Raw genomic sequence first — 21,426 nt, 5'->3', positions numbered from 1 at the left:
AAATATTTATGCTTGAAAAACTAAATTGGGCAATTTTTTTAAGGATAACATACTAATTTGGGAACTTTCAAAGGAAAAGAATCGAACTGAGATTTTTTAAAACATTGTGGATTAAATTGGAATTTCGGTCACTCTCTTGTTAAACAATGAAAGTGGTTTTAGTATGTTTTACTTTGTTAATGACATTTTAAATATGATGATGTACTGCTTAAGGAAAATTAGAACCATAGTTTTGGGGGTTATGTTGTTTTTATGGGGATGTGCTATTTAAGGAAAACCAAAACACACCTTAAGAAAAAACCAGTAGACAGTAAATATCAGACATCAACGAAACTAGAATTCATAAAACTTACTAGATATTTAAATCTCAATCTAACTCAATCAAAAAGAATTTTAGAGACTGATAATATCTATTTTGTTTGTACTATCTATCAGAGAATGTCCCTATTTAAGTGGTCATTATGTACATTAGTACATTTCATTTAATGTCATTAAATTAACTCTACGGATCATATATTGATCACTACCATTTTGAGCAAAAAACAATAATAAGTTTATTCTTGGATTCAGGTGCTATTAATGGGTAAAAGAGATGTTCTCATTCGAAAGTTGAAGATGGATTATAAAAAGGTTTCTTGAGGATTATAACAAATGAGACGAAAAAATTCAATCATTCACGCACTAAGGATTCTCATATATACTGAAAATCTAAACCAGCACACGCTAAAAAATCTCATTAGATTCAAAAGATCATATGTGCTACCATTGCTCACACTCTTTTATTGTATTATCTTATGTAAAGTGTGAAGTGTTTGTAATCTGATAAAAGAATCTTTTGCAGAATCAGATATCATAAAATCTTAAGTTGTTATACTAGGAGTTTTGGTATGCAAGGGTGAGTCCTGCTTAAATGGGTTTGTACAAGTGTGTACTTGTCAAAGTTTTCTAATGATACCTTCTGGAAACAGAAGAAGTGGAGACGTAAAAGGGTTTTGTCCTTCGAACTTTCATAAACAAGTCTTGTTTTACATTACCTTTCACTGCTTTTAGTTTCATTAAGTGTTGTGGATTGTTTCCGCACTTTTAGTAGTTTGTTGCACTTCATAAAAAGAATGAGAGCAGCTTCTGACTTCTCAAAAAAGTCTAAGCACACTTTCTGAAGCAAAAGAGAGAAAAGTTGGGAGTGTTTATTCTACCCATTCTAAACACTCCACCACTCGTAACAAATGGAATTATAGCCGGTTTATATGGTTCTTAAACATCTAATGCAGAAGCAATGACATCTTTCAGTAAAATTCTCATGTTCTCGAAAGAATACTTCGACAACTGGAAAATAAGAATTAAAGATATCTTGCAGCACAAGACAATAACATGCGATATGTAATCAGTGATGGTCCATTAAAATTATGAGAGTCAATCCAGCAGTTGCTGTACAGAATGTGCTCCACAAATACTGGAAAATCACATAAGCAAATGGATCATCTAAGATTAAAAAAAAAAAAAACCTTGATAATATAGACAAGGATATTTTGTATAAACTCTTGACGATAACACATTTTACAAAATCAAGTTGTGCTTTTCTGCAACGGAAATATGGGGAAAATTAATCCAAATATGAAAGAAATAACATGTAACGTCCAAAAATTAATCCATGTAAACCGCATGCATGTAAATTATTTAAATTACTTATTTATTTTATTTAATTGGTTTTATATGCTTAAATGATATATTTTATACGATTTAATGTTTAAATTGTATGATTTCATGAAATTAAGGATTTTGTCCGGATATTCGATATTAGGTCGGGTAAAGGACCCGAAAGTTAAACAAATGATTTTTATGGACCCGAAAGTTATTATTTTTGAAAACGATTTTTGTAAACTTTTATTTTCATATTTAATTGGCCCTTTAATGGGCCTAATGTACCTAAGACTATGGGCCTAATTACTTTCAAAACGGGAGTCCTAAAAACTCTAAAATCTAGACTCCTAAATCATCTAAAACACTAAATTATAAAATCAAAATCCTAGGGTTCTAAGAGTTGTATTGGCCGAAAATCACACACATCACACAAACTAGATTTTCGAAAACTTCAAGCAAAATTCCAAGGTTGTTCGTCGTCCGTTCGTTCTTCTTCGTAACCCGCGCCAACGATTGAATATAGTATTCTAAATGTAAAGGCACGCTTCTAAACTTTTTTTTTTTTGCATTATTCAATCCATAATATGTGTGTCATATACTTTGAAGCATGAAAATTATTTAGATCAAAATATGCAAAGTTTAAGGGTTCATTTTCAAAGTTTTGACGTTTATACCATATATGAATCATGTTATGATTTCTAAAGGACACGCTACTGTTAAAGGAGTTAAAGGATTGGGAAATGAGTCGTTTAAAGGTATAGCGAGGGCTGGATAGTAGCGCGAGGGTCGTGCATGGTTAGGAAGTCGAACCTAGGGTTTCTTCATGAGTTTTCTTGTGGTCATGGGACGGCTAGGGAGGAACCGCACCATGGCTTGGCCAGAGCCCTGCACGCAGGGGTGGGCATAAAACTCGAAAAACCGATCGAACCGAATAATTCGATTTAATTGATTCGGTTTTATCAGTTTTTCGGTCGGTTTCAGTTTTAAAATTTATGCAATTCGGTTTTTTGGTTCGGTTTTTAGTTTTAATCCCCCAAAAATCGAATAACCGAAACGACCATACTATTGTTAATTATAGGGTTTTCAGGTATAATGGGTCATATTATTGTTAAGTATAAGACTTTTTATGTATAATGAGCTATTAGGATTTAGGAACTTAGTATCATTAACCCTCAATTTTCAATCCGATCGTTTTTTCTTCTTTCTCACCATTCACAAGTCGACTTTTCTTCTTTCTCACCACTTCACCAGTCGACGTTTTCTTTTCTTTTATGTATATATTTCTTTAATTTTTTCGTAAGATGATTGGTGTTCCATTTGAGCTGGTTGACACCTTGTTATCATTCCTATTACTGAATATTCCGTNAATGGTATAATTTTATTTCTTAACAAAAATTTTGCTAACCGTATATAACCAGCCGTATAAACCGAACCGTATTACAAAAAAAAAAACAGAACCAAACCGTAATAAAATGGTTTGATTTTGGACTAGAGATATTCAAAACCGAAAACCGAAAAATCGAACCGTTGTAGAGTAAAATCGGACCAAACTGACCGTTGCCCACCCCTACCTGCAAGCGGCTTAGGGAAGATGCTAGGAAGAGTACTTGAGGGGCTGGAGTGGTGGCTCGAAGAAGGTGAAAGCACTACAAAAAAAATGCCCTACCGTTGTCGTAGTCCTTTTAAAACCGTTGTTAAAGCACCTGTTGTTAAATGATTGGCTCAAAGACAACGGTTTTTCACCGTCGTTGTAGCTACAATTTGCGACGGTTTTCAAAAAATCGTCGCAAATAAAATTAGCGACGGTTTATTAAACCATCGTTAAAATTAATGACGGTTTGCTTTAAAGTCCGTCGCTAATTTTACCGACAGTTTTCTCATGATTTCCGTCGCTAATATTTTCACTAAAATAAAAAAAATTACTTTTAATAATTTAATAAATCTAAAAAAACTTACAATTTGACTATGCTAACAATATTCATGATCTTAACTAAAACTTAAAAATTTACCAAAAATTAAAGCAAAAAAATTTACCCTAAATCGAAATTAAAATTGTGTAAGAGAGAAAAATTTTAAGTGTTGTAAAGTGATCGTGTAAGAACGAAAAATTTTATGTGTTGTGAAGTGGGGTGGAAGAGAATGGATCGAAAATGCGAGTATTTATAGACATTTTGCGACGGTTATTGTTAAACCATCGTTAATAGCGACAATTATAGATAAAACCGTCGTTAATAGAGACGGTATTTTCAAAACTGTCGCATGTTTAAGTTTAGCGACGGTTTTAGTAAAAATGTTGCTAATTTAAAAAATGCGACGGTTTTACTTTAAACTGTCGCTAAGTTTAGCGACGGAGTAGAAACCGTCGCTAAATTTAGCGATGGTTTTAAACCAAACCATCGCAATTTTTAAATTAGCGACGGTTTGCTAAAACCGTAGCTAAACCGTTGTTGTTTGTCCAAAAAACACGCTAATCGACAACGATTCTCTAAAATCGTTGTCGATTGTCCAAAAAAACACGCTAATAGACAACGGTTCATAGAACCGTTGTCATAAACGCTCAAAGACAACGGTTTTATAGAACCGTTGTCATTGACCCTAAAAACCGTTGTCTTTTGCTTAGAAAAACGTAACAACGATTTTAGTGAAAACCGTTGTCGTATGTGTGTTGTTGATTAAGAAATTTCTTGTAGTGAAGCCACGAGCCCTAGGGTTTCTCGTGCATGGTGCGCGTGGCTTGGCTGGGGCGGGTGCGCTGGTCAGGGCTGGGTCATTTAGGGTCCAGGAGGGTCTGGGCATGGTCTGGTCCAGGGTGGCTCGGTGGTGGCTCGTGGTTTGGGTGAGGCGAACAGTTGGAGGGAGGTTAGGATTCGGTTTTGGCTGGGGAAAGGGAATAAGCTCGAACTGTGGTTCACGGGGGATGGTTCATGGTTCACGGGCATAGTTTAGGGATGAAAGGTTTATGTTTCAAATTTGCGAAGAAAATATTAAGTTTGAAATTAATTCGGGTCTAAACGCTTTACAGTTTAGCTATTAAGTCCATAAATCGAAAGGCTCGAGTTTACGCTTAATAAAAATATTAGAAATTAAATTTAAGATTATATGATGAATTGAGATAGGCTTGAGTCAATAAAAGCAAGAAAAAAGTGAAAATTGGGAAGTTCGAGGGCCAGGGTAAAATGGTCATTTTACGTCTTCGAGTAGTTCAAGAGGTTTGGCAGTGTCCGAAGAATCATAATACATGTTAAATGATATGTTAAAATTTTTATGATGAAATATGATATTTTAATGATACGCAAAGGCTGTATGATTTTTCTCGAAAAATTCTATTTTTGAACGACGCGATATTTTATAATAAAATGAAAAGGCAAATATTTTGAAAGATGTGAATTGACTGTGACACAAAACATATGATTGGGGATATCGTGAGGGAAAAAACCCTAGAGGGAGCCCGTTTACGGGTGAAGACCCAAGAGAAAGTCCGACGATCGTATTTCCATATTTAGTGATGAGAGTTGCTGATGCCCCGCCCCCAGGCACTAGGTATAGCTAGACTGATCAGTCGACCATGATGATATGATATATGATAGTCACTTTCATTGATCAAACTTCACCCAAAATGATATAAGATTATGAAAGGCTTTATGATTTAACGATTTATGATTTATTCACGCTTATGAGTTTTATGACAACTTATTTTAAATAAAAGTAAGATTTTTAAATGCATGTGCTTATATATGTGTTATTTGTTACGTATGATTAGAAAGTGCTGAGTCGTGAGACTCACTAGTTTTTTATGGTTGCAGGTGAGGATGATTTTGAGGGAGATGCTGATGCTCGAGTGGATTGGGTCCGACAGTACACTTCCGATGGACTTTTAAATTTTCTGCATTAGGTTAAGATTTAAATTTTTAAAGTAAAGATTTTGATGATTATTTTATTAGAGATTTTATGCTTTATTTTGAAGTTTAGTGTTTGGATTATTTTAAAATTGACGTACGATTTTGTGGTGACGATTTATGGATTTTATGCATTTAAGATTTTTAAATATTATTTTTTATGTTGGATGATTTTGAAGTTAGAAGAAAATGTTTATAAAAAAAATTTCTCAAGTATTTATTTAAATTTTAAAGTTAAAAGTAAATTCTATAGCAATGTTGAAGTTTGAGAATGTTAAAATGAAGGTTGGAGAATTTTTAAATGATTTTGATAAAAAAATATTAAGTAGCATTATCAACGAGTTAACAGCTCTTGGCAAGGAGTATGGCAACAGATAAATTTTTCTAAAGGTTATGAGAGCATTGCCTAAAAAATGAGATGTTAAAATTATGGCAATGAGAGAATCTTGAGTAAACTAGAACTCCATGACTTGTCTGCAGACTTGAAGGCCTTTGAGTTTGAATTGGAATTAAGAAGTGGTAAAGAGTCTTCGTCAAGCCAGCCAACTAAAGCTCGTATTGCTGCTGTTGTTGTTCCAAAAGTCTCAACTACTACTGTTGAAACGATGTCTGAAAAGACTGCTGAGCAAATCAGCAACTACACTATGTTATTATTCGTCAAGAAATTCTCAAGATTCATGAAGAAACAATCATATGACCTATCAGGATCCCAATGGGAACTTCAAGAAGGAGTCACCATCCGGTGACATGGTTTGTTTCAATTGTGGGAAGACTAGTCACTTTATTGCTGATTGTAATAACCAAAGAAAGATTATTAAAAAAAGAAAGGACATAAGCGCAATGACAAGAAGTCTCGAAAAGATCACAAAGCGATGATTATTTAAGATAGCAAAAGCAAGTGGACATATTCTAGCTCTGAGTCTTCTAATTCAGAGAGCCAATCCAGTGACTGTGATGCTGAAGTAGTTCAGTGCCTCATGGCAGATATTGATTCAACCTTGACTACTAATGAGGATTTGATTTCGATTCTAATGAATTCACATAATGATTTAGTTAAAGCATAATATGACATGGTGGAAGAGTATTCAAATCAATCTAAATCATTCGAAGAAGTTAAGACTGAAAACCAATACTTAATATATCAAATCAATAAGTTCACTTGTTCAAAAAAGGACAAATGAAATGATCAAAAAACTAAAGTGAATAGGTTAAAAACTGAGAATGGACAAGTGAATGATGATTATTAGGCAGTATATATTGAGAATCAGAAGTTGTCTCTACTGATAAATACAAAGAATAAGTCTTATATTTCATTAGATAAGATGTAAGAGCTATAGAAGCAATACAAAGACAAAACTAGTCTTGGATTCAGTAGCCATGAAAGCACTTCTGAAACCAGTTCTCATCCGAAGTTGAATATGTGCAAAGGGAAATACATTTACTTTGTTGAATCCAGTATGGCATAAGAACACAATGAACCTAATGTTCGAGTTGAGAAACTTGTCAATCTTATTCACAAAGCCAAACATTTTGGCCTTGGTTATGATGAATCTGAGAGGACAACCCGTCTGAACACTGGATCCAGTAGAGAGTCAGTTTCAGTAGCACAATCCTCAACTAAGGTTAAACACTACCGATACTTTAATTGTAGGCCAGTTAAGAAAATATATAAATTGAAAAACAAGAACAAAGATAACATCATCCTAGAGTGCATTCTGTTAAAAATAAAGTCAGACCTTTTGTTGCATACACTCCTGAGTCTACTCGAAGTAATAAATCTTCCAGGATTGTAAAAATGTGGGTTCCTAAGAGACTAATCCAATTTGGACCCCAATAGATTGGATTCCATTTACTAAACTTTGTGTTTACAGGGAACGAAAAAAAGTATCACAATCAATAGCTCAATCTAGTATCTGGATAGTGGCTTGTTTAGGACAATTAATGGTTAAGAAAATATACTTTCAAAAGTTACTAGTTGTAATGGACCAAAAATAACTTTTGGGGACAATTCAAAAGGTAAAATTTTGGATAAGAGTAAGATTATTCATGGAAATATCATTGTAAATGATGCACTTCTGGTAGAAAATTTATGTTATAATCTAATCAGTATTAATCAGTTGTGTGATAATGGATATTTAGTAGTATTTCACAAGCACACATGCACAGTTAGATATATTCGTGGATCTACTGTTTCGCAAGGAAACAGAAATAGAAACAACTAAAAATTTATCTGGAATATTGGTCATATTGATCATCCTATATGTTTGGTGGCATCTCAAAATGACAAACATTGGTTGTGGCACAAATTTCAAATCTATCAACAATCTCAGAAAACAGAACTTAGTTACAAGTTTACCTGATATTAATTTCATTAAGAATCATGTTTGTTATGCATGTCAGTTAGGTAAACAGGTAAGATCAAACTTCAAGAACAAAGGAAGTATATCAACATAAATATGCTTAGGACTACTGTATATAGACCTCTTCGGACCTATCTCTGTTATGAGTTTTTGGGGGAATGAAGTATATTTTAGTAATTGTTGATGATTTCTCTCTATTTATTTGGATTATATTTCTTAGTGGTAAAGATCATACCAATAGTCATCTGATCAAGCTTCTTAAACGATTTCAAAATGAAAAATTTGTCTCAATCAATTGAATCAGAAGTGATCGGGTCACTGATTTCACTAAAAAAAATCTTGAAACATATTTCAATGAATATGATATACAACATGAATATTCAGCAGCTAGGACTCCTCAGGAAAATGAAATAGCTGAGGGAAAAAACAAAACGCTCAAAGAATCAGCAAAAACTATGCTTCCAGATGCAGACATCTCTCAGCACTTATGGACAGAAGCAGTCAATGATACATGTTATACATTAAACAGAACCATGGTCAACAGAAGATGTGGAAAGACTCCCTATGAAATATGGAAATGGATTAAGCTTAATGTAACTTACTTTCATGTTTTTGGATGCAGATGCTACGTGCATAATACTAGAAAAAATCATGTTTGCTTTCGATTTAAAATCAGATGCTGGAATTTTTCTTGGATACTCTGTAGTTAACAAAGCCTATATAATATTTAATAATAGAACTCTTAATGATGAAGAATTAATACATGTTTTTGATGAAATTGATATTGCTTCTGAAAATTCTGATATTTCTACCTCGAGTAATATATTAGACATGATTCATCTGGATATGAATAGTTAAGATGAAACAACAAGAGGAAAGGGTTATCAAAATCTAGAACCATAATTTTCTGAGAAGGAATCAGTAGCTGGAACTTAGGAGATTCTAGAACCTATCCTAGAAGAACCAAAACTTTCTCATGACATTCCGAAGCATCCTGTTGTCCAATCACATCAAGAAACTATACTTTCAGAACCTAGTTATAAATGGAGCAAGACCCACCCTCCCTCCTCACTGGTTATTGGTAATCCATCAGCACCCTTCAGAACCAGAAGTCAAATGATAAATGAATATATGCATATTGCATTTATCTCTCACATGGAACCAAAGAAGAGTGGTGAATTTCTAATTGATCCTAGCTAGATTGGAGCAATGCAAGAAGAGCTCAATCAATTAAGAAAATGAAGTATGATGTTTGGTACCTATACCAAACCATCAGTCAGTTATTGGAACCCGATTGGTATTCAAAAACAAGTTAAACGAGGAATGAATAGTAGTCATAATCAAAGCAAGGCTAATGTCTCAAGGATTCAGACGAGAAGAAGGAATATATTATGATGAAACCTTGCTCCTATAACCAGATTTGAAGCCATAAAAATCTTTTTAGACTTTGTAGCTCAAGAACTTTAAAATATTTCAAATGGATATGAAGAGTGCTTTTATGAATTTTCTAAAATAAGAAGAAGTCTATAGAACATTAATGTTTTGTAGATCGTTCCCTTCCAAATCATGTTTTTAAATTACATAAAGTTTTGTATGGTCTTGAACAAGGCTAAGGGCATGGTATGACACACTCTCTGAATTTATTATTAATCATGACTTTACTATTGGAATAGTTGATAAACACTATTTATTTTTGTCAAAAACCAGCATAAACTCTTAGTACAAATACATCTTGATGATATTATTTTTGGATCAACTAAATCCAAACTTTGTGAGAAATTTTCTAAGATGATGTAGGATCAATTTGAAATGAGTATGATGAGGGAACTAAATTCTTCTCAGGATTTCAAGTTAGACAGCTCGAGTCTGGAGTATTCATAAACCAGATGAAATACACCAAAGAGCTAGTTAAAAATTTTGGTTGGAAGCATGCATTGTTGCCTCAACTCCAATGAGTTCTTCAACTAAACTCGATAAAGATGGAAGAGGAATTTCAGTAGAGGTACCATGTCTCGAGGTCTAATTGGTTCTTTGTTATATCTTACTGCTAGTAGACCAGACATAATATTTTCAGTATGCTATGTGCTAGATTTCAATCTGATCCCAAGCTATCTCATTATGTAGCTGCTAAGAGAATATTCAAATATTTAAAGAATACTCAGAATGTTGGTTTATTGTATCCAAAAGATTCTACATTTAATCTTGTGCGCTATTCAAATGCAGAATATACAAGTTGTAAGTTGGACATAAAAAGTACTAGTGGTTTCTATTAATTTCTTAATGATAGGTTGATCTGCTGGTTTAGTAAAAAACATATTTCTATAGCCAATTATGCTACATAATTTGAATACTTAGCTGCTGGAAGTTGCTGCTCTCAAATGCTTTGGATTCATCAACAATTAAAAGACCATGGTATCAATGATTCTGAGTCACCTATCTTCGGTTATAATACTAGTGCAATAGTCATTACTTACTATCCAGAACCAATCACATTGACATCGGACATCATTTCATCAGAGATCATGTGCAGAAGAAAGACATTCATTTGAATATGTGTCTACTGATCAACAAGCAGCAGACATCTTTACAAAACCTTTACCTGAGGCCAAGTTTTCTTATTTATGTAATATGTTATGCCTCAATGATTTATTTTAAGCATTAGTTCAGGGAGAATATTATTTAATATGGCTAAGATTTTATAAAATCTTGTTGTATCAAATTAAGAATTTGTTATATTGATAAGACAATATGTCTGGTGATTTAGTGTTACTACTAGAATTTTTTCAGCATCTCTTTTTCACTAGACCATGTCATATAATATCTCAAATTCATGCTTCCTTCTGTTTTTATTAATAACCACTGTTTGGACAGCATACTGCCTTTACTTTCAAAATATTTTTTTGTCTCGCGCCTTTATGTCATTGGTCGCTCTGACATACCGTCCTTTCAAAATTTTCAAATCAATCGCAAACATACTGACACATGTCTTTATGTTTCCAACTTATGGCTGTACATATTATTTTAAACCATGGTTTCAAATTTTTCGTTGTTTTCTTTGCCAACCTTTAATGCATACACTTTGAATTCTTACCAGGTTTACTAAGCCTCATTCTACACCATTCATGATACATATCTGGTCACATGTTCAAAGCTTTGGAGACATCTGGACTCCTTATCTTTCTGGAAATACCTGTAGTTATTTACAAGGCACCATTGTTGGGTTTCTATGCGAAAGCTTCTTTTACTAAGGATTGAAATATCTCATTCTCACCTAGCAGCAAGACTCTTCTTATTCATTTTCTCCGCTCAGTTCCATCTTCTCTTTCCCCACTTCTAGGATTACTGATTTCTCTACCATCACCAAAGAAGACATGACCGTTGCTCTAAAGACCTTCTCTACTTCAGGAGAAGAATTATCACCATCTTTCTTTAAGAAGTTGTTGATTGCTTTAAGAAGTTGTTGAAGATGGAATTTCAAATACTAGATGATCTTGTCGTCAAAGCTATTTTGGTAAAGGCAGGGACCTTTGGCAGGTTGACCAAGGATAAGGTCCAGGTGATGCCTGTTATTACCTCTGGAACTAAAGTTAATTGGTCCTCTGTTCTTTTTAAGATGTTATCTAAAATGGTCCAAAAGAAGAGTACTAGTTTTACTGTGCAGATTAGCAAACTTCTTAAAAGATGCTGCTTTTGGTTTTACTTCTACAAAAATATGGTACTTCAACCACTATGATTGATGCTAATAATGTGGTTGCTCTTCGACCCAAACCCTCTGTCCCTGAATTTATTAAAGCCAATAGTGAAATAGAGATCAGCCAAGAGGCTGCTCAGCAGAAAAAAAGAAGAAAGGAACAAGAGGAAACTCATCACCATGATCAGTTTTTTTGAGCAAACTGTCTCAGAAGAATCCTTCACACTCAGTCAGCCTCTACCTAAACCCACCTAGCCAAGAAAAAACACAAATCAACCATTCACATCAAGATAACAGTAGCTCTCGTGGGCTTCCCATCCATTTCAGCTGAAAGTGATGATATTCCATTGCACCAAGTTTTCAAAATTGCTGCTACACCACAAGCACCATCCAAAAACCTTTCACCTCAAACCACTCAGGATCCTGTTCAAGCACAAGATCTTCAATGATTCCTAGATCGAGCTCAGCACCTCTCCCCAGAAACCTAGAAGGAATGATGATTCGTGATCCTCTACCTAAATCAACAAAATCTAGACTTAATGTCCATGTTTCAACAGACAAAAGCAAAGGCAAACTGGATGTTATCTATGAAGAATCAGAAGAAGCAAGGACCCAAGTCCTCTGTCCTGACGGCCAATGATCTGCATTTGAAAGAAATTGAAAGATCTTCTATAGATGAAATAGACTATTTTTATGAATCGGTTACTTTTCGCACCATTCAACACTTATCTACTTTCAAGGAAACTAAGGGCTCATTTTCTAAGGCCATTAAGTATGAAAGAAAGGTGTTTGCTGCAACCAAAACTTCATTTGTCATTGAAGCCATGAATAGAAGAAACTACATCCTTCTGAAAATCAAAGTTGAGAAGTTGAATGAGACATTAGTTGTCTGTACTCAAACTATGACTGTCAATGTCGAACAAATATTCTTGACAATGCAGTATTCACTCAGGTATCCAATGATCTCTATATTATAGAGGCCTCAATATCTTTCATTGAACAAAAATTTGAGCGAGGATGATGTTGTGGGGATTCCAAAACTTTTCACAGTTAAGTTAGTCGAGGAAAGAACCAAAACCCCTCCAAGAGTTCTAGTACTCCTACACATTCACATGAACAAGTTTCAGTTGTTGCTGCTGCTATAAATCCACCACAACTCTTTTCCTCATTATTGCTAATTGTTAGAGGCTTTTCTTCAGTAGAAGAGGTGATTAATTCTACTTCTCAAGAAGATATTGCAGAAGTCACTATTGTTGCTCCTTCTTCTGTTGTTGATTTGTTAGTTTCTATTATTCCGCATACTGTCTCAATCACCTCTGCAAATGAAGAACGTAATGTCATTGTTGTTGCTTCCCCCCTCGCCACAGTCCAAGAATCTACTCTTCTTGATCTTGAAATGTGCTCCTTTGACATCAATAAGAAATGATGGACCTCTTGTTTGCTGATCTGGAACAAATTCTACCTCTGAATACTGATATTGTTCCACTGCCTACTGAATCGGAACTCATTATTGATCCAACTTTTGCCCTGGTTATAACTTCTGAGCATCCATTTGGAACATCTATTGAGCAATTTAAATGTGCTACTCGCTTAACCAAACCCAAAGATTGCATGCAAGCAAAATCTCCATCAACTGATAATCAAAATGCCTTAGAGATTGAGATGGAAGATGTTTAGCAGAGATAATCAAATTTCCTAGAAATTGAGATTGAAGATGTTAAGCGGAGCTGCAACAAGATCATTCAAGTCGTTAAAATATTATGTTTGAACAAGTTGCTGATCAATCTGCTTTTAATTTGCTTAAAGATCGTTTGGCTAAAGAAGTCTTGTCTATCAGCACAAATGTGGCTAGCTTTCTAGCTTCAAATCAATTTTCATCAAAACTCGGTCAGATGTCATTCTTGCTCAAGCGGGTCTCACATCTTATGCAGTTGCTCAAGCTTATTCTCTTCAAACACTAAACTCCAATGTTGAATCTTTAGATGCCAAGTTGACTGATCAATCCCAATCTCTTTAGACCTTGGATAACATAGTTGATAACACTTATGTGCACTTGTTTGAATTCATTCACTAGGTTAAAGCATGTGCTGTCGAAAAGAGAAAAGAAGATGCAAGAAAAATATCTGAAGAAGATGCAAGAGAAAGAGCAGAAGTAGAACCTGATCAAAATTGAGTTGAAAGTGAAAATGAAGAAATCAATGATGATGAGGAGTAGACTGCAAAATCCACATTCTCTTTTTATCCTTTATCTTTAAAAATTTTCTTTCAATTTGGCTACAATCACTCTATCTATCGTATACTCTTGATGTTCTCACTATGCATATTATGTTTTTATCCCTTTTTCTCTGCTTTATAGTCTTCTGTGTTTTGGCATCACTATAAAGGAAAAAATTGTTAAGGACATCTTAATTACTATGATGTATTGCATAAGAAAAACCAAAACGTAGTTTTGGGGGTTATGTTGTTTTTATGGTGATGTGATACTTAAGAAAAACTATAACAAACTTTAAGAAAAAACACCAATAGACAGTCAATATCGGACCTCAGCGAACACAGAATTCAATAGTTCAAAACCAGAAGCATTAGTGATTATGTTAGTCTCTTATGATAACATGACAGACTATATCAAATCGTATAATCTTTAAAAGAGACTGATGATATTCGTTTTGCTTGTATTATCTATCAGAAGATTTTTCTATTTAAGGGGTCATTCTATACAATACTACACTTCATTTAATGTCATTAAATGAACCGTTCAAATCATTTATCGTTCACTACCATTTTTAACATAAAACAAATAACAAGTATATTCTTGGATTTATGTACTTTTAATGGGTAAAAGAGTCGTTCGTATTTGAATATTGAAGATGTATTATAAAAAGGCTTTGTGAAGATTATAACAAATACGACGAAAAACTTTAATCATTCACACACACAAGATTTTCATATATACTGAAATTCTAAAGCAGCACATGCTAAAAAGTCTCATTAGATTCAGAATATCATATGTGCTACCATTGCTCACACTATTTTATTGTATTATCTACCGTAAAATGTGAAGTGTTTGTAATATGAGGAAAGAGTATTTCCCATAATCAGGTTTCATAAAGTGTTGAGTTGTAATAATAGGAGTTTCGGTAGGCAATTTTAAGTCCTGCTAAAGTTGGTTTGTACAAGTATGTACTTATCAAAGTCTTCTAGTGATATCTTTTGGAAACAGAATAAGGGAAGACGTAAAATGATTTCGTCATTCGATCTTCGAAAAACAAGTCTTGTGTTGTTACATTACCTTCCACTGTTTTTAGTTTCATCAAGTGTTTTGGATTGTTTCCACACTTTTATTAGACTGTTGCACTTTCTCAAAAGAACAAAACCAACTTCTGACTTCTCAAATGCGTTTGAAACGCATTTTTAGAAGCAGAAGAGAGAAAAAGTTGGGAGTGTTTATTCAATCATCTTCCAAACACTCCATCGATCCTAACATACTTTACATTTTGTAGCATTCAGATCAAAACAGTGATTTTAAGTCCAGGGAGTTAAATTTTGTGGGAAAAATTTCTTTGATAAAAAATGGACGAATCAAGATATACCTAATTATTTCAATTTTTAATTTATAGGAACAAGTATTTGTCGATTATATTTAAATCGTACAACAACGCTAGCTCAAAGTTTATCGAGGAAATTATCGCATCAAAACAATATATCTCTCGATAATTTTATTTATTGCAATAAATGAGAATAAAAAAAGTGACATCGACTCTAGTACCATTTGTATGATCAAGTGTTTGTCACTTTATCCAAAGATATAATATGTGATAACAATATAACTTAAATATTTTAAAATGTACAATAACTCTAGCATCACGATTCAATCATTCTCTCAATAAAGTTAATTATTGCACTCAATGTTCTAAAAATCGCAGCTTAAGTGCGAAGCATGGGGATAAAACTATGCTTCAGAAAAAAGCATATAAAAAGAGATCAACCCTTGGTTGACCATATTAAGCGTATAAAAAACGTTAAAAACACAACTTTTTTTAAATACAATTTTATTTTTAAAAAAATTTATAACTTTAAAATTTTATTTAAAATAATCAATATTTAATGATAACATTTTAGACATAGATAACTTTAAAGGCGACAAAATAAAATTTGTCCTGAATACTTCATTTCTTTGCGACTAAGAGGTAACACTTGACTCAACAATAATCGGAAAAAGTTTTAGCACTCGACATAGTCTGTGATTTGAAACATATATTTTTTATAACTTGAATTTTGTGCAATTATTCTTAAATTTGTAAGTTATCTATTATTGACTTGTTACAATTAAAATTATAATATAAACTAAAAACATTTTTCACGTTTAAAGTGAGTCTGGATACATAAGTTATATCTTAGAAACCGCTTATATAAGTCCAATTTTTTAAAATGATTTTATTAAAATAAAAAAACTGAAGTGTTATGGTGTTTGAATAAATGTTAAAAAAATTCTTTTATTTTAATTTTTTTAAAATAAAATAAAGAGCCATAAATTTCAGCTTCTAAAAAACATTTTTTAAGTACTTTTTTAAAATGACTTTTGTAATCAAACAGTACATTTTCTTAAGAAAATAGTTTCTTTTAAAAAAAAATTGTTTTTAACCCATGAGCTTCTTTAACCAAACGAGCTCTTAATCTCGTACTAAGCCCTCTTAAACATGTAAAACTTGATCTTAACGTTTCTTCATGCTTCATGCCCTTCTAAAATCTCAAAAGTGGAGTGTGTGTCTCAAATAACCAAAATGGTCACATCCATTAATCTATTTCAAAATAAATTCATCGGTTCGAGCTGTTCGTGATTTCAAAAAGAGAATTAAATAATTTTTATGATAATGGAAGCACAGTAGCTACCTTTCAGTGAGTAAAAACCAGACTGACGTAATAGCTTTAAAATCATGTTAGTCAGATAAATCGTACTGAACAAATCTAGTGTGATATATTCACCCTAGAAAATGTTGGTACAGAGAATCGATCTCCTGACTATTGATCAAATGCTCACATCCACCCCTTAAGGCCAGAAAATTAAATATTTATTTTGTGTTGAGTAAGCTTCTTCAAAGTTAAGAACTCGGTTGAGAAATTAGCGAGTTTTGGTTTTATTTTGACTATGAGTTCATATTTTGGTGTAAAAAACGAAATCAGACATCTACAATAATTTATGTTGAAAATAATATGGTTATCTGCATGTTTCAATTTATTATTTTTATATCATACATTTCACGAATTTGCAGTACATAAATTACTATACATAAATATATAATTACAACACTAGTCTATGCACACACTACATATCCACATTTTACATAATATTTTAATCATGTTTTTTCTATACTTGCAAACAAAATTAATCACATTTTCTATATGCATGCATGGATACAAGTACACAAAATATTCTGACTTAAGAGTGTAAATGAATTGAAGTGTCTCATGAGCTTTTTGAACTTACATACAAATATTAAATTCGTATTTGAAATTATCGAATTCGAGAGAAATTTGAACACTTTTTAAAGTTTTTTCGAATTCGAGCTCAAATTATTTATTATATAATTTGTGACCCAATAATCTATTTTCTGAATTAATTTTTATTTATTGATGTTATCTCAAAAGAATAACTAAGTTTTACCTAATTTTGATTGAAAATTGTTTTTAGTTTTATGAAAATTAAGTCTTGTTCTTTTTATATATGTATACGAGCATGAAAGATGGTTATTACATAATTTATTTATAGGAGAAAACTTCTTAATTTGTTTACAGTTTAATGAAGTGAACGAGTTTGGTTTGATTTCTCAATATTTACGTGTTTCAATTGAGAAATTATGCGAGCTTAATGCCGACGTCATTTAACTTTGCTCCCGCCAAAAAGTTCGATAATTTTGCCAAATTACCAGTAAACTTTTGTACAGGTGTCAATTTGGAGGGGTCGAATGGATTTGGATCGGGTTATAGATGATAATATTAAAAAGTTGTTCAATCTAAACCCGAACTAATACGAAAACTCTCAATTGAACCCGATTCAACTTGATTTTGGTTTTTTTTTAATTTTTTTTAAAATTAATTAGATAATAATTTTTTAATTTAAACACCTAATAACAAAATCTCTTGATTTAAATTTGAAAGTTTTATTGTAAAAATTAGAAGTATATTTATTAAATCAAATAAATAATTGTTTAAAAAAATAAAAAAATATATAAAATATATATTAAATGATAAAAATTTATGATATAAATATATAATTTTTTTTTTCAAAAAAATAATATATATAAAAAAATATGAAATATTTATTAATTATATATATATTTTTTAAAAAGTTAGAATTTTCTGGTAAGCTCGTTTTAGATTTAGGCAAAAACTTGTGTTAGACGGTCTCACAGGTCTTATTTTATGAGACGGATCTTTTATTTGAGTCATCCATGAAAAAGTATTAATTTTTATGCTAAGAGTATTACTTTTTATTGTGAATATCGGTATGGTTGACCCGTCTCACAGATAAAGATTCGTAAGACCATCTCACAATAGACATACTCTTATATTTAAACCCAACCCGAACTATTATTTTTCCGGGTCCGATCTGAACCCAAATTTTTCCGGGTCGAACTGGTCCGGTAGATTTTGACACCACTCATTTCTTGCGAGTCTTTCTCATTACTTGAGAGGCCGAAGATACATTCACAAATGGCGAAATCACCGGAAACAGAGCACCCAGTGAAGGCTGCTGGATGGGCCTCAAATGACACTTCGGGGGTCTTAGCTCCTTTCAAGTTTTCTAGAAGGTACGGATCTGAGTTTTCGTTTGTGTTTAAGATTTTATAGATCTGGGAATAATGAAAGTTCAAGTCTTTTTGTTTTATGATAAAGATGGGTTCTTTTCGGCTTTTTAGTTTGTTTTTTGGGTTGTCATGTAGAGCTACCGGGGAGCGTGACGTGCAATTCAAAGTTCTGTATTGTGGCGTGTGCCATTCTGATCTTCATATGGTCAAGAACGAGTGGGGATTTACTCAATATCCTATTGTTCCTGGGTAAGGTTTATATTGTATTTATGTTTGTGTGTGTGTGTGTGTGTATTCATGTGTAAATATTTTGCGGATATGTGTAACTTGATGTATAATGGATTATGGGTTGTTCTTGTACTTTTATTTTGGAGGAATTCAAGCTAGATTTTTGTAGTTCGTGGTTTGGTTTTGGAAGGTATGAAATTTAGATTCAATAGTCATAGGTACAGATTGTGTTTTTATTTTTTATTTTTCACGTTCAAAATGAGAAGTCCTTTTACTATTTTTGTAGTTCTTCCCAAGTGTTGACTTCTTGATCCTTCTTTGTTGCTGTATTAGTATGCCTGATCTTCAACAGATTGTTAAATATTAATCTGAGGTTTTGATGTATTTGGGGGAGGTGACACCGTAATGGTAACTGAGACAAGGTATTTGGTGTGCATAATTTTCTTGATATCTAGGCATGAAATTGTGGGGATAGTAAACGAGGTTGGTGAAAAGGTGGAGAAGTTCAAGGTTGGAGACAAAGTAGGCGTAGGTTGCTTGGTAGGATCCTGTCGCCAATGTGATCAGTGCACTGTCGATCTTGAAAACTATTGTCCGAAGCAGATACTCACATATAGTATGCCTTACTTTGATGGGACGGTGACATACGGAGGTTACTCTGATATCATGGTTGCTGACGAGCATTTTGTTATTCGTTGGCCTGAGAATCTGCCTCTTGATATTGGTGCTCCTCTCTTGTGTGCTGGGATCACGACTTACAGCCCATTAAGGTACTTTGGTCTTGACAAGCCAGGGTTGAAAGTTGGTGTGGTTGGCCTTGGTGGCCTCGGCCATCTAGCAGTTAAGTTTGCTAAGGTTTTCGGGACTCACGTGACAGTCATCAGTACGTCAATTAGTAAAAAGAAGGAAGCTATTGACATTCTTTGCGCAGATGAGTTTTTGATTAGCCGTGACCCTGAGCAGATGCAGGTTTCTTTTCATTTCCCTTTTTCGTGTGTGTTCTGATTGATCACTTTCTAGTATTCGAGTATGATAAAATTATTATTAATTTGATTTTGCACGAGTAGGCTGCAGCAGGGACGTTGGATGGTATCCTTGATACGGTGTCTGCAACTCATCCCTTAGTGCCTTTAATAAGTTTGTTAAAGCCCAATGGGAAGCTTGTCTTGGTCGGTGCTCCGGAAAAGCCACTTGAATTGCACTCCTTCTCTCTGATTCAAGGTGAGAATAAATATCTTTTACTAACAAGAAACAAAAAATTAAAGAGAATTCTATCAGAAAAGATATATAAATTCTTTCATATCCGATTTATTCACTCGTTTATTCTGGCACCATGGTCGAAAATGAATAACAGGGAGGAAGACAATATCCGGAAGTGCAATCGGGGGACTGAAAGAGACGCAAGAGATGATTGATTTTGCAGCAAAACACAATATACTACCAGAGGTGGAGATGATCAATATGGATTACATAAACACAGCTATGGAACGTCTCAAAAAATCTGATGTGAAATATCGCTTCGTTATCGACATTGAAAAGTCGTTGAAAGTTACTTAAGACATGGGAAATGTATGTTTTTTCTTGATAAGATATAGAATCCAGAGAATGGGAATAATCAATTGGCATGTCGCGTTTTCGTCTTTTTTTTTTTTTTTTTTTTTTTTTTTTTTTTTTTTTTTTTTTTTTTTTTTTTTTTTTTTTTTTTTTTTTTTTTTTTTTTTTTTTTTTTTTTTTTTTTTTTTTTTTTTTTTTTTTTTTTTTTTTTTTTTTTTTTTTTTTTTTTTTGAAATTGTGAGATGTTGTCATAGTAAGTGATAGTGTTACTGTATTTTTGTGATGATCCTATGTATGCAAAAAAAGATGGCTGCATCTCAATTTCTATGTTGGTTTTGCTTCTTGTTTTCATCTACCTTTCAATTTGTTACCAAGTCTTCACTTGTAAATGTTAAGGAATTTGCATAGGACAAGACTCGATTATGAAAAGAATATTCTGTGTCTCAGATTCTGTGACAAATAATTCTTGGATCTTTTCCCGGTTTTAACAATGTAGAATGTAAACAATTTGATCAAATTTTAAAAAAATTCGATTCGAATTTGAAATTATCAATTTCTATTCAAACATTTTTATTAGATAGTTAAATATATTTCGAGTTTTCAAGTTTTTTTTAAACAATAGTTAGAACAGATGAATATGCTATAATATTTACATTTGAGCTCTAATTTCAGTTGATTTTGAATTAAAAATATTCAATTATTCGAACTTTGAATTGAGCTTGAAAGAGTATATTTTGATGTTTTCGAGCTTTTATTTTCAAATAATAGTTCGAACAACTCGTCAGCATGCTATAATATTTCCAATTGAGCTTTGATTTGAGTAGGATTTGAAAAATATTTAATTATATGAGCTTCAAATCGAGCTCGAATTTGAATTCAAACTTTAATTAATTTTTATATTCCTCATATCAATTGATCCACAATCATGTTATATTAGTTTATACTATATATCACCTTATATCCTCTACACTTAATTTTGACTTGAAAGCAGAAATATTTTAATTAACTTTTCTTTCGATTTCAATACGTCACGTGCATGCTTGGTTCGAACCCACGTAAATGCGAATGAATCCTACGCCGCCCTAATTGTTGAGGTTATTTTCGGGAAATTACTTTGGAGTTCCAAAATGAATTTCCAGTATAACCATTTAAGATTATATAGACACGTATTCAGGTTATCAATACATGCTCTAATCAGTTTGATACGCATTGCGTGGTTGTATAGTCTTTTTTGTTTAATTTGATTTATA

The 21,426-nt window shown here is 32.8% G+C and overlaps 1 protein-coding gene across 1 annotated transcript; it reads left to right on the top strand.

Annotated features, from left to right (window-relative positions):
* Positions 1–18,213: 18,213 nt before the first annotated feature.
* LOC140960475 (8-hydroxygeraniol dehydrogenase-like) lies at positions 18,214–20,239 on the top strand. The gene is made up of 5 exons (XM_073418762.1): positions 18,214–18,397; positions 18,530–18,643; positions 19,078–19,591; positions 19,690–19,843; positions 19,977–20,239. The coding sequence occupies exons 1-5, from the start codon at positions 18,300–18,302 to the stop codon at positions 20,177–20,179; spliced, it is 1,083 nt and encodes a 360-aa protein (XP_073274863.1). The 5' UTR covers positions 18,214–18,299; the 3' UTR covers positions 20,180–20,239.
* The last annotated feature ends 1,187 nt before the right edge of the window (positions 20,240–21,426 follow it).

This window comes from Primulina huaijiensis, chromosome 15 (assembly GCF_012295235.1).
Source record: "Primulina huaijiensis isolate GDHJ02 chromosome 15, ASM1229523v2, whole genome shotgun sequence".
In the NCBI taxonomy this organism is placed as follows: Eukaryota; Viridiplantae; Streptophyta; class Magnoliopsida; order Lamiales; family Gesneriaceae; genus Primulina; species Primulina huaijiensis.
The sequence above is the reverse complement of the archived record's forward strand: the minus strand, read 5'-3'. Positions and strand labels throughout refer to the sequence as shown.